General features: G+C 35.6%; 1 protein-coding gene across 1 annotated transcript in view; it reads right to left on the bottom strand.

The window, feature by feature from the left end:
• Positions 1-722: 722 nt before the first annotated feature.
• The window catches only part of NECTIN3 (nectin cell adhesion molecule 3), a 67,197-nt gene continuing 56,549 nt past the window's right edge, over positions 723-11,370 (bottom strand). The window contains exons 8-9 of the mRNA XM_086762743.1: positions 4,240-4,302; positions 723-3,705 (exon numbers count right to left, since the gene is read on the bottom strand). Coding sequence (XP_086618869.1) covers positions 3,535-3,705; positions 4,240-4,302 — 234 coding nt within the window. The 3' untranslated portion in view covers positions 723-3,534. The remainder of the gene's footprint in view (positions 3,706-4,239; positions 4,303-11,370) is intronic.

Raw genomic sequence — 11,370 nt, 5'->3', positions numbered from 1 at the left:
ATAAACAAAATAACACTGAACATCAGGAAAAGGACAAGTGAAAAAAAGGACAACTGGATCCGTTATAGCGCCTCTTTACACTTTGCTTATAATCCTTAAGTGATGCAGCCAGATTATTATTTTCATATAGATGCAAAAATGAAGTTACTTCCCAGCATTTAGACCCAAGTCACATGACACTGAATTTTAACCAGAGGAAAAAGTGGCAGACAAGATTTGCCCAAAGACATCTAAATTATCAAGGTACATTAAGAGCAAGAAGAGTATCTGACATACTGACACAGCCATTAAAAAAACCTCAGAACCCAATAAAGTAAGGTTTTACTAGAACAGGAACAAATGTGGGTGCAGTACAACACCAAATAATTAAACTTCTTCCTCTTGCACTTAGCATTAAAGAAGTGAAAGTACAATTATGACTTATCCCAGTGGAAGTGTACATTTCAAGTTGGAATATAATAAATCTGAGGTAAACTCCATCAAATTAAAATGACTTTTTAATATACTTAACATATTCTGTGCGTTCTTAAATAAAACAGCTATGGAAAGGACATCTCATTTCAGCATCCAAACACCACAGATATTGAAAAATGGTATTTTTAGGAAAAAAAGCACATGCTCTGCATATACAACCACAGAGGAAGAAACATTATCACCAAGAAAGGGGATGCATTTTCCATATTTTAAGCAATCTTAAATCTAAAGAACACACAAAATTTTTCTATTTTGAATGTTTTTATTCAAATCAATATACAAATACGAACATTTGAACATGTAAAAAAATAAAAAAGGACATTTTCTACATCTTAAAAAAGCAGATCAAATTTACTTCTACATGTGCACTCCCGTCTGTCGGAAATCCTAATCAGCAGATACTTTTCTGTTCTCTTCAAAGCATTCTATGCCAAATCCTCTCCCCCAAAAACCAGCCACGCTCATGACTACAAGCAACATTTTTAAAAACTTAAAACACTAAATGTCCCTGAACAGATTACAAAAAATATTTCTCATAGAATAAACATGACGTATTTCCCTAATGACTTTAGGGCAAACTACGTGCTGATGGATAGTTTGCAATTCAACCTTTCTGTAGTTCATCGATAGGTAACTCAGGCAACATAGCTGGACTACATTTTTCTTTTTTAAGCTATTTTTACAAATTCAAAAAAGCAATTATAGCTTTGTTGATAGCATTCTTCTTCCCTCCCTCCCCCAACCTTTCAACTCTTCAAACAAAAATGTATCTGCAAAAAAGAATAAAAAGCAGTAGAATAAGTCAACTCAAAATAACTGGTTTTTTACATCATCTGCCAACATAATAGGAACCGAAATGATCACCTGCTCAATATCACATTGTGCTAATGAATGTAGTGGAAGCACTATCACAATAACTCTTTTGAATCACGCCATAATGTATAAGCAAATATTTTTTGTATGAAATTTTGCTCAGTGATATTGGTCAAATTACCTCAGGCAGTGTAGTTCACCTCAATGTTCTGTCACTCTATTTGCTTTAATATTTGGCCAAGACACTGTTTTCTTTTCATGTTCTGGCAATGGATGTTTTTTGGAGCTGCAGTAATGTAAGGATAGGTGATGCAATGCTTGTGGAAAGGGGTAGCTGCTTAAACTGGTACGATTGGAAAATATATTTTGGGGGTACACGAGCCCTTCTTTAGGTCTCAAATACAGCAGGAGGCTTTAAAAATGAAAACAGTTGCTCAATGTACATGAATGTGCTCAGTCCATAACAGAAAACAACTTGACAGTGCTTCAAAGAAAACTCCTCAGAAACAGGTTCTCTCCAACCTTTTTCTTTGCCATTCCTCCAACTGTCAGCTTCATCCACATCATATAACAGTAAGTTGCTTAGCAATGTTAACAGACATTAACATTAGTTAATGTCTATTTGTACAGTGTCCAGAACATGGGCATCTAAGCCCTCATTTTCTAGCTGCTACTTGTAACAAATTAGAAATATTTACCTAGACCTACTATGGATAGGGATCTTGTCAACTTTACCATGATGGAGACAAATGCAGGTTGCACAGGTTTTACAATGGCACCCTGTCTGCAGCATGCTTAATTATCCTAGCTTTCAATTCTATTACTTCTACAACTATGACTCTTCCCTCTGTCTGAAAAATCCAGTCATCTGCAGAGAAAACACTAATACTGCAGAAGTCATGTTTAATTCTGTATCAATAGCTAGATCAGTACAACATAGTCATTCTTCTCAACATTTTGTCTTGAGGTCATCTGACTGAATATTATTATTCTGTACTTAGGTTTTTCCAGTAAATTTTAGTCAGTGTTTTATTTGCTGTTGTCTTAAAAGATCTTAAGATTGTCCTGTGAGCTCATTTCAGTACTAATACATTATATACATATTTTTTTCCTTGCTAAATATTTATTTTTCACTCCAAAGGAAAAATTATTTTTCTAAAACAATCCTGAGCATATTTTTCAACCATTACCCCACACTTAAAATTTCATGTGGAATACTGTTAGCACTAGTAACATCAGGACATTCTCCAGTTACTTCACAGTACTGGTTAAGATCAAAGGACAGGGCTGAAAACTACTTGAAATCTACTGAAGCTTTCCTTTTCTAAGATGTAAAGAACACATCATAGGCAGTTTTATTGCAAGCTGAGAACAAACATAAAGTGTATTACCAAGCAAGATAAACTCTGCAACACTTAACATGGGACTCATACTTGGAAAAATGACTAAATAGCAATTTGTCGGTAAGATGCAACAGCACATAAAACACTTTCAAGAAGTTCTGTCTATCTAGTCTTCCACTTTCTGCAACTAAGTTTCATATAGAGCTACTGTGAAACTACAGCCAGCAAGCACACAACTGACAGCCAGGATCAATAGAAAAGAAAGTTTCTGATGTAAGAAAATTGCTTCACTTGGTGGGAAGACACACAACATGTATGTTATGAAACAGCAAGTCAGTATTTGCGAGGTAGGCTAGTTGCTCATTTGACTGGGAGAGGTAGAGCTAGTTGAAAAATCAATAGCTAAGGCCAGTCAAAATTACAATGATCCCAAGTTTTCTAAGATGCAAAAAAATAACTCTCAGTCTGAGACTGCTTATGTTACTTATGTTATTCAGTTGTCTGGCTCACATTTACTCATTTTTACATAGGTAAGTTTATTGTAAAATATCCATTCAGGGAGAGAATGCTTCCAGAAATAACCAGGGAAACAGCTTAACTACATTTTGGCATGTATCCAATTAATCTAATTTATACATCTTATGACTATGAAGATTAATAAAGCTAAATGGTTCACTTATTTCGGCATGTTGATATAACCACAAAAACAAATATATACCAAAGGCTAGAAGTAAGTTAAGTCTTAAATTCCATTTGGTTTACCTACATAAAATTCTCCATGCAATTTCTTCCCACAGGAAAAAAGACCAACTATTTTAGAGATGAAAGCCAGGAAGACATACTGGTCAAACAGTCAACAGGTATTAAAACCCTCGTATCAAAGTTAAGACATCTGGGTATCGAATCATACATAATGCTCCCTTGGATTGATGTAGACTCTTCCAGGTCCTGAGTTTTGCGGGTGTCTGCTGCTCCAATTTTTGTAGTATGTTTGCTGATAAACGGGATACATATGCCCTTCTTCTTCCTGTGGCTCTTCAGCCTCACAAGTAAGGTGTCTTCCATTCACAGCTTTCTAAACATACACAAGTTCCAGAGTTTATGTATAGAACCTGCAATTCTTATTCTTGTAAAGCTTTAAGCTAAATAGACAGCACATGATCTCCAAAACAGTCCTATGCATCAAGAAACATCAACTTAAAAATTCCAATGATTAACAGACACAACAGTAGCGTTAGTAACTACTCAGAATTAACCTCAACCTTTTGTTTCAAAGGAAGTTAGATTTTAATACCCAATAAATCTAAAATGTGAATCACAAACTATAAAAATGTCTGTCAGCACTCCTGTGCTTTATTTTATTCAACAAAAACTTCAAGTCTGTAGTTTTTATGTATTTAAATTAAACAGCAAAACTACCTTGGAAATACAGGATTATTAAAATGATATTGACAACTTCCACTTCCTGGATAGCAAACCCACATATCCAACAGTTATTGACTAGGATGGACAAATTTTGTTTTTAATGAAAAATATCCTTATAAGCTTATTTAAGGAGCCGGATGAAATCAAAGCTTAAATTAAGAATTCAAGTAATCTTATTATTTACCATGTGCTCCAAGTTTCCAACATCTTTGTCTCTGTACTGGCTTTGCAAAGTGAAATGTTCTTTCTGAAAGAAGAAAAGTTAAAGTGAAAACAAGTCAAAATTCAACACTGCAGAACAGAGTTGGTTCATGCAAAAATGCCAGTTGTCACAAAATAACACACTGTCTTGTGAGGTGTCTGAACTGACCACTATTTAGAATACTTCTTACAAGCTGATCTCTGACGGGAAAAAAGATGCTATTGTCCATTTAAGAAGTGTTATTTACACATTGAATTGTAACTTTTTTATTTAAGCATGTTTTAGAAAGATTAAAAGGTTTATTTTGACGTGACATTGATTTCAGATAAGCCATAGGTTAAAAACAAAGTAAAATCCAAAATCAGTTATAAAGTTTTTATGAGCATCATAAGGATAAATGTTAAGTCTGATATCACACAAAAGTATTTAGCTGAAAAGGAATTTACTCGCGCACTACTGAGAGTAGAAGGGAGTATATGGTTGTTTCTTAATTTGATAAAATTAAACAAATTACTTCCTACTGAAAAATTTAAAACTTCTAATGAGACTACCCAAAACAAATAAAAGAAAATGCTTTTCAGTAAATTAAACTGATTTTATTTTTCCCTTATTAATTAAAGCAGCGTAGATATATTTGCAACTTGTCTACTCAAGTTTGTTTTGCTGAGTGATTTTCCAAGTGACCATCCACACTGCTCAGCTGTTTTACCATTAACTTTTTTCTATGAGGCCTAAAACCTGTTTCCCTAAGTATCTCTCTCCAAAATATTATTTCAGAGGTCTAGCAAGGCCTGATAGATAAACAGGAACTAATTGGTATTCTACTCACAGGACAGGACAAGAGCTAATAGCAACCGAATTCCTCCCAAATATGCATTGCATGAACACCCTACGTTTCAATGTCGACTGTAGGTCTGCTCTTAATGTTCAGCATGGCTTGCTAATAAAAACATACCAATATACAGTAGTAAGTTCTTCTGCAACTCAAATAGGAGTACATTGCTTGATTCATTAAGCCCACTAGTCCTTTAGAATATTGGCTATGCTAGAATAGGAAAAACAACCTCAACTCACCATCTTGTTGGGTCCTGCTACCTGATTCTCTCTCCTTACAAAAGCAGCCTTAGAAATTCACTTTATTCTGCAGTGATTTGTCCTTTGTTGGTTCCCAAAGAACAGTCTCACCACCAAGATCAATATAGTTTTACAGACTGCTTCATACTAAATTTCAAAATTCATTAGTGCCACATAGCTATTACAAAATAACAAAAAAGTCAAAGCTGACAGTGATCAAAGTGTTTTGAAAGGTGTCTATCACTGAACTCTTCAGTCAGGTCTCCCAGAAACTCCAGAATAAAAAGAGGTTCTCAGGTAGCAGATGGTCATTGCTCTCTGCCCTACCTATACCTCTTAAATTTCATAACAAAACTGTTCCCATACTAACTGGGGTTCTGTGACAGCTTTATGAGCTAATGGATTGAGCTCATATGTGAACACACATAAACACCAACATTCCCAACAGTGTGACTACGCTGTGGCCTGACAGAAGTGCTTGCGTTAGCCCTCAATTTGAGAGAACAAACGCATATCAATAAAATTACAAGTACAGAAAAGATGTATGTAACAGATGTTAATCCTGTCCATTAGAATATATATGGGTTAAAGAATGAAGACAAGAAACTTCTACACAGAAAATACAATCTTAGAAAGCTTCTCCATCTTGTCAACTATATTACTTCTGGAACAGCTGGTTATTATAAGTACTCCTAACATTGTGAGGAGGACATAGGCATGGCTTATTTAGTATATGCTTTACATATTAATGGCAACCAAAATAATATTCAAGTACACAAATGCTTCATAACCAACCATCTAACTGTAAGAAATAATACCAGATGGAAATCTTGCTCATTGTACACACCTGAAGAAAAGTGAGCTACATGCAGCTTATCTATACTTGATGCATGGTTGACACGCACATATAGAGGAAGTAACATTTATTGGTAGATTCTATTGTTAGAAAACCAGCACTGGTGGTACATGAATCAGCACACTTACTGTGCTCTTAGAAGCAAGCTAGCAAAACATGGCAGAAAAGAATTTCTGCCAGAGTTTACTCAGACATTTTGGTTGAAGTAAAATCACCCATATCTAGTCTTGCCTGAACAGTGTTCAGAGATACTATTCAAAAGCAGCTTGTTTGGCTTGATTTTGAGGGTTTGTTTTCGTCTTAGCCAAAGAAGATTTCTGTTCTTTGAAATGGTCTTTCACTTGGTAGGAAGAACGCCACGTCCTTCAATACTTATTTCAGAATGTCAAATTGTTTCCTTCAGTCGCTATTCATGTACCAATCACGACAGACTTCTATTCCTGTTGTCCAGCAGCTGCTGAAATTAGCAGCAGCCTGCCTTTTGAGATTGGACCAAATTTCCACTTTAAGCACTGAGAATATCAGAAGGTATGCAGGGCACATTAACATTGTTTATCTATCAGTAATTTACCACACTGATTCAATGGGAGACAAGAGGCATCTAGATTTTGCTCAAGTCTCTCCCCAGTGGGATGCTGGGACTTGTACTGCATGACTCATGATTCAGTAGCAGCATTTCTCAAGTAAGAAGTTGTTCCTTCCCCAACTTAAAGATTAGTCTGTAAAGCTCAAGACCTCCAATCCATTTTCCTCATTCAGTCATCTTCTTTCTAAACAAAGAATCAAGCCTCTTCCGACCTCTGGGATTGTTTTAGAGGAGATAGCAAGTCTTCTGGAAAGCAAGTAATTCCTGTCTATGTTGCATTAAGAAGGTAAGTAAAAGGAGTTTTCTTCATAGTAACATACAACTAAATATATTTGGGTCAAGTATAGGGAGGCTTCTATGGGTAGGTATGATATTTATTCAGAAAACAGACAACTCTGGAGCTCAGTACTGCTTGTTTTAGGTCTAGTCTGTCACTAGACAATTTCACGGGCTTACCACTGCTTTGCCATCAGGAACCTCAAAGTCACCACGCAGGCAAAAAACTGAAATAACATTACAGCAGCTGAAGACAACAGGCTCAGGTATAGCCAAAGGGAACAAATCTGTACCTTGAGGTTATGTAGTCACTAGTCTAAGATATCTCTCAGACTCAGACATCTGAGTGATGTCTTGTAAAGTGAAGCTTTATGGACAAGCAGAACACAGTCTTAACAGTTCTAAGATTATACAACAAAATGGAAGACAAGGGACGAACATATGGTGCCCGCAATTATCTCCAAAAAGAGAGGTTAATTGTACTGCATTAAGAGCCACAGCATGAAGAAAAAATATTGATCAAGGCTAGCAAAGAACCACCACATCAAGAAGAGTTCACTTCTGTAACAGGGTTAATATCAGAATAGAATACAAACAGGCTACATTGTGCATGGCTCCAAATAAACCTACTCAGACTAAAACCAGTTGGATATAACAGTCTTTACTATTTAAGTCAAACAGGTCATCATTTTCAACATCTGCCTGCATACATGAAGTTGCTGAATACTTCCAAGCAATTAACAGTTACAGCACTGGTCAACTCATATACACATCTTGATCATACAAAATGAGTTAGAATTTGGACTGAGCAAAAGAGCTGAGGCCTGGACCTGCCTTACTAATTTTCCTCTAAACAAACAATCAAAGCACAACACAAGAGCAGAGCACTGTATCCTCAAGAGGATAGACAATATAAGAATCATCCAAACAGACCAAACAGCTAAAATAAAAGCCAGTTAGCTTATTTACAAAACCATTAATTAAAACACAACTTCTATCATCATATGTTTTTATACTTACTTCTAATTTGATTATTATTTGGGAGACAAAATACTATTATTTCAGGAAGAAATGCTTCCTTGTTCTTTTTCTGGGCTCCATCTAATACACTGTACACATTAAAAAGCGCACTTGTATGCATGCTTCCAAATTCCAAGGAACTCAGTTATTAGACAATTTAAACCCATAGATGCCTAACAGAAATGATGAAGAGTATCTAATTGTTGCTTTTTTTTTTGCCCTTTCATCTTAGTTTTTTAAAAAAAGAAAAAACTGTACTGCAACTATATATTTGCATCTCTGCAAATAAAGGCATTTTTTTTTCCCAGGGAAGATTTAGCACAACTAAAAACACTTCCTCATGAGTAGAAAACCTTCCTACAATTGAGCCAGCTCACTGTCAGCTAGGCCAGTGTCAACTCCAATCACTATTTTTTATTTAGACCTTTTTGGGAAGTAACATTTCCTTAAAAATTGTGAAAATTCAGTATTTTTACAGTTACACTAGTGCCTAATGGTACTATGGAAAGAAAACATAACAGCTCTAACTACCTGGCCATTCCAGACCTTCAGACAAATGAGACATCAGACTAGGAATCTTTCCCCACCTCCTGTTCAGTAGCAAAAAAGTTTAAGTAATAGCTGAAGTCTCATTCAAGATAAACATAAGTAAATCTTTCCCTGAATATTAGATGTAATGTCTGAAAACCCTTACTGGTTAAATCTTCAAAGTAAACAGTGGTCTGCATGTATTGAACTAATACTGCAGTAGATGACTTGATATATTTATGAAGTTACTAAGAGCCCATACAATAGTCACAATAATTTCAGAAATAACACTTCAATTTCCATTTCCTTTGAGTTTATTAAGGTGTTTCTTATCCTGTCATTTCAAAAGCTGACATATAATATATGAACATGTGTAACAAAAAATTCTTATTCTCATTGAGCAGAAAACACCCTCACAGAGGCACCACAGAATAAATCAACAGGTGTGTGGTAAGAGATCAACCATTTGCCCAGTTCCCCCAGTCAGCTCACTTATCCCTTCACACCTCAAGCAGCTTTCAGAGATACAGAACCGTACCAGTGATATACTGGTAATTTCAGATGTATTGGCACACATTTTGGACAAATTTTTAACTTTCAACAACAATTCTACACAAGCAGTAGTTTACTTAATTTAACACTACATTTTTTACATTAGACAGAGCTATACAATACATAAATTATAACGTCAGTTACCTAATGCAGATGATTTGAAACCTCCCTTCCTTTCAAAATTTTTTTTGGTTACCATTATGATGGAGTAAATTTGTTAGTGAAACAGGCTGAGTTAAAGAATGGCCATTTTTAATCACACCAAACAACACTACCTGAGAATGATGATTTAGGATACAGCTTACACTACAGCATCACCACTCTTGATTAAGGTCTTCCCTCTATGACACACTTAACTAATAGTAAAGGGGCACAACAGGTTAAAACAACAGCTTTTGTACAACTGCATATTTGTTTGCTTTGTAATTCCTGCCTTTTCCCAGCAGCCTCACAGTGGTAGCAACAACACAAAATACTTGCTGATACTACAGCAGAAACCCAACAAGTACTCATACAGGTAGGTAACATTTGCCATGTTCATACAGCCATATTCTTACATTCAAAAACATTTTTGAAAAGAACCCAATCTCAGTAGTGTTCCATACTTTTTTCCTCCTCTCCCTTAACTTTTTACTTTTCCACATTTGTTATGTAGGTCAAGTTCTGAAGCAATTTTGAGTTATTTAACTTTTAACATGACCTACAAGTGCATTGTGAAACGAGTTAAAAAGTCATCTAATGTTTTTCACTTTCTCTACTCCTCCAGCAGTTCTTTTCTACCATCTTCACAGGCTTATTTTTGCAACTTTTGACTGGCATATTTTCATCTTGTAATTCCATTTAAAGGTCCTCCCCCCACCCTTAAATTCATACTGCTTTTGCTTCTCAAGTGCTACAATGCAATCTGTAGACCAATTCTGAGAATATCAGAGATACTGCTCTTTCATGTCTGAGCTAAGAGCATGAATTCACCACATAAGAAGGCAAAGCACACATGGAGAACAAGAACCCCCACATCATCACCACAGGCTAATGTTCTGTGAGAAAGAAATCTGCCTGCTCAAGAGTTTCTATCAACAGTGCATTTAGACATGATTTAGACAAACACTGGAAACCAGAAGAGGAAATTCCAGTGGGTTCATTTCTTCAGTTAAAACTAGAGACAAAGGAAATCATCTCACATGGCATGAAAATGCAACATCTTTGCTAGAGAAAGGAGTTGTACCTTTCACTGCCATGGAGCAAGTGATAGAACCAAAATCACCAAGTTCTGTCAAAGAAAACTGGGGCTGAGCTACAGCATTTCTATGCAGGAGAACACAGTATATCTGGGGTTTTGTGCTTTGGTACTTACAATAGTTTGCATTGTCTTACCTCTACATTTTGCAAATTTTCACAAAAACATTGAGTTTTACTCTAAACATGCTCTTTCTCAAACAGTCCTTTAAAAGCCTAAACCAACTATCTCGCCAACATCTTCATCTTATATTCTCATCCTTTCCAATTTAGAAATCCCATTACAAAAGTTTCCACTAATGAAAAGCTTATGCCTCATTCTAGTCCCTGTGTGGTTAAGTGGTTTTTTTTTTTGTTTTTCCAATGTAAGATCCTTTATCAATACAGATTATTTTACCTATGCACATTTTGTGCTTCCTTCCATTCAATCTTGTTTGCCTAACAAGATCTTCCAACAGTAATGCTTTTCCATCGAGGGAGAGACTTTCCCATCTATATTAAGACTATTAGGAAAAGAACTGGAAGAGTGCAAGAGAGTCATAATCTATAAATGAATCAAGGTGATGCTAGGTTTAAGAGTGTGTGAGTGTTGTTATCAAATTTGGTCCAGAAATACTGTCATTCAGTAAATGGTGTTATATGCTTTTAACTGTGCTACTACAATTTCATAATCTTTCCTGTTTTGATTAGGAATACAAATATTACCATGGAAGAGCTCTAGCATTTGACAGGGTTGCTTGGCTAAATACATGAGGTGTTCTTACAAGCTGCAAGTCTAAAGTCAGTCTTCCTATAGCTAGAATTACCTACCAGGCTGTATTTCCCCTTTTGCATTTCTACTTCTGCTGCTACAAAAAATTCCTATTAATTTCTAAATGTTTCAAGAACTATGAACATTCATGCACTGCATTACATAAACCAACATTTTTTCCTCGTTCCTTCAGAAGCATCTGTGTAGCTAGACATAACTTCAGTTCTTTCACAA

This window comes from Chlamydotis macqueenii, chromosome 1 (assembly GCF_036417535.1).
Source record: "Chlamydotis macqueenii isolate bChlMac1 chromosome 1, bChlMac1.mat, whole genome shotgun sequence".
Lineage (NCBI taxonomy): Eukaryota > Metazoa > Chordata > Aves > Otidiformes > Otididae > Chlamydotis > Chlamydotis macqueenii.
The sequence above is the reverse complement of the archived record's forward strand: the minus strand, read 5'-3'. Positions and strand labels throughout refer to the sequence as shown.